Below are 2,998 nucleotides of genomic sequence, written 5' to 3'. Positions count from 1 at the left end.
AGTTTAAGAGAAAGATCAGGACTAAAGTCACAAATTTGGGAGCTACAGGCATGAAACTAACAGTTGAAATGGCCAAAGTTGGGATGGAATATAGAGCTATAGGAGGTGATTGCTGAGGACAAAGCCCCAGGGGGAAGGAAAGGAGACAAAGAATAAAGAGACAAGGAGGTAGTTGGATAACTAGGAGAGCAAAATGTCCTGGAAGGTATGGGCTTAAACATGAAAGGGATGGTTAGCTGTTGTAACTGATGAGAGAATGACAGGTAGAGATGCAGAGAAGGGCTACTGGCAAGTCTCCAGTGACCTTTGGGAGATAAGTTTGGGAGAACTAGGGTATACTCAGATGGAAAAGGATAGAAAAGTCAGTGGAAGGTGAGAAGTGGATGCAGAATGAGTGGATTAATGATTGGAGAAACCCAGGTGAGAGAGTTAAGGGAGAGATGAAGTAGGATCTTGATGGGGAAGTAGGGCCAGAGGAAGTTGATTTTTGTGTCCAAGAGATTTGAGTAAAGTAATAGATGAAATTAAAGAGGAGTGGGGAGGAAAAGTGTTGAGATGGAGAGGGAGAAAGGAATGTGCAGAGGGAGGTTAGGTGTAAGAAGTAAGATTCTAGTAAGGTTGAGAAGGGATTGATTGAAGGACTAAAAACACAGAGGTGGAAAGGAGGCAAATCAATGTCTTCTCCCTACAAAGAAGAGTGAAGCGATGGGGAGAGGCTGTGGATGAGAGAACTAGGAGCAGAGGTTGAGAACGGTCACCTACTTAGGAGTAGGTGCAAGAATGTACAAACTTTCAGTCCTCCTGCCCTCACTCTTGACTTTGTAATGGTGTACTCCTCCATGTGACTATAGCAGTCACTCCTTCTCAGGCCACACCCATGGCCTCAGGTCCCATCTGCAGCCTCCTGGTCCCAGGGTAGAGTCTGGCACGGAAGCCACAGTTATTCTGGGAGATACAATTTCATTCTCATATCCTGATGAGTGGCCTTTAGTGTAAACACAGATTTTCAACTTTTACTTTTTTTCTCCAAGAGCCCAACTGGTAATTTTTTTTTTTTTTTTGAGACAGGGTCTCACTCTGTTGCCCAGGCTGGAGTGCAGTGGCACGATCTCTGCTCAGTGCAACCTCTGCCTCCCAGGTTCAAGTGATTCTCCTGCCTCAGCCTCCCGAGTAGCTGGGATTACAGGCACGTGCTACCATGCCTAGCTAATTTTTGCATTTTTAGCAGATATGGGGTTTCACCATGTTGGCCAGGTTGGTCTCGAACTCCTGACCTCAGGTGATGCACCTGCCTCAGCCTTCTGAAGTGCTGGGATTACAGGAATGAGCCACCATGCCCAGCCGCAACTGTTAATTTAATGAGTAATATTCTCCAACGAAGTTCTTCAGATAATATATTCTGTCATTTGATCACTGCACCTCATTAAGCTTCTTAAAAAGTTTTCCAAATTTGACATGTACTCCCACCTTAGCCCTGCTACAGTGAAAGTGTATATAGGAGGCTTAGCTGGGATAGATTTTAGAATTGGAGGAGACCCAATGTGTCTATCAGGTAATATCGCAACACACTGACCAAAGTAGATTTAGATGATTTCTTATTTGCTTTATGTTTTATATTCATAGTAAAAGACAGAAAACTGCCAGTGCATTTATTCCAGGTATTTCCATTTTAGAAAACGAGGAAGTGTATTTAATCATGAACTAAAAAGGACAAGCCAGCTGTACTATTTTTACCTGAAAGGAATAGGCTATGTAGTCACAGTGCTACAGTAAACGACTTTAGCTCAGGTCTGCAAGCAGTAGATGACAGCACATCACTTTCTTTGAATTCTTTACGCAGTCATGCAATTCCCACTGGAATATGTATGCAGATAGAGCCATAATCTCAGATTTAATGCCATAGAGGGCATTATCAGGTATTTAATTTATAAGTAATAAGAAATTCTGCAAATAAAGATATTTTTGGCATTCTTTAATTGCAGGGTAACTGAAATGACTAGGAAAAACCAAGCCCATAAAAAGTATTTACTATTTCACCTTATTATTACTTCTACAAAATTTATGTTTTTGTATGATAATGTTTATTTGAAATTATGTATCACAGATAAGACCAGAGGTAGAAAACAGCACGCCAAATAACAATCCTCAAACAAAACAGAACAAAACAAACAAACAAACAAACAAACAAGAAAACAAGACCACACATACTTACAAACTCTCCTGAACCAAGTATGTCCAAGAATTAATAAGTTGCACCCCTTACCCCCATCCACTCATGAGGCTCTGGTAAAAGTCGTGCCTTTTAGCTTTTGACAGTCTAAGCATGCTCTCGGCATCTAATGAGCTTTTTAAAAGCCAGCTTAAAATCTTCATTAAAACTCGTATAGAGCAGAGGGTTGATCAGAGAATTGACATAACCGAGCCACGTCAGAAAATCGGCCACTTCCGAGGACACGGTGTAGATGCTCAGACCCACAATCAACTCTTTGATGAAAAATGGCAGCCAGGACAAAATGAATGCGCTCAGAATCAACCCCAGGATGCGCGCTGCCTTCCGTTCCCTGGTGCTAGAAATCTGCTGGCGTTCTCCTGGGTGATCTAGATCATTGTCGAAGGGTGGGATCCTGATGGAGGCATGGAACTTTTCAAACTCTGTGGTAGGGTCTGAAGTGGAGAAGTCAGACACACAGAAAGTCTGTGTAAGTTTACAATTTGCAAAAGAATTCTGGCTATCTGTGCTTCTGTTGCTTAAGTGCCGACTCGATCCCCTTTTCTGGTAAAGGCTCTTGGCCGCGTGGTAAATCCGGTAATAGAGAATCAGTATTAAAGTCAAGGGGATATAAAACGCACCCAGCGTGGAGTAAATGGTGTAGATAACATGGTCGTGCTGGATGGTGCACTGGCTAGGGGGAGGGCTTAGGCGGCGGTGGCTCCTCCAGAACAGAGGGGGCATGGAGATGAAAATGGAGATGGTCCAGACGGTGAGGATCATCAGCGC

At 43.1% G+C, this 2,998-nt stretch overlaps 1 protein-coding gene across 1 annotated transcript; it reads right to left on the bottom strand.

The window, feature by feature from the left end:
* Positions 1-2,018: 2,018 nt before the first annotated feature.
* Positions 2,019-2,998, bottom strand: LOC105545917 (5-hydroxytryptamine receptor 1E-like; the record flags this gene model as incomplete). Its single annotated transcript, XM_011988978.1, has 1 exon — positions 2,019-2,998. A coding segment is annotated over one exon (681 nt), but the record flags the coding sequence as incomplete, so codon positions are not given.

Source organism: Mandrillus leucophaeus, unplaced genomic scaffold (assembly GCF_000951045.1).
Source record: "Mandrillus leucophaeus isolate KB7577 unplaced genomic scaffold, Mleu.le_1.0 Scaffold1092, whole genome shotgun sequence".
Lineage (NCBI taxonomy): Eukaryota > Metazoa > Chordata > Mammalia > Primates > Cercopithecidae > Mandrillus > Mandrillus leucophaeus.
This window is presented reverse-complemented; position numbering and strand designations above follow the sequence as displayed.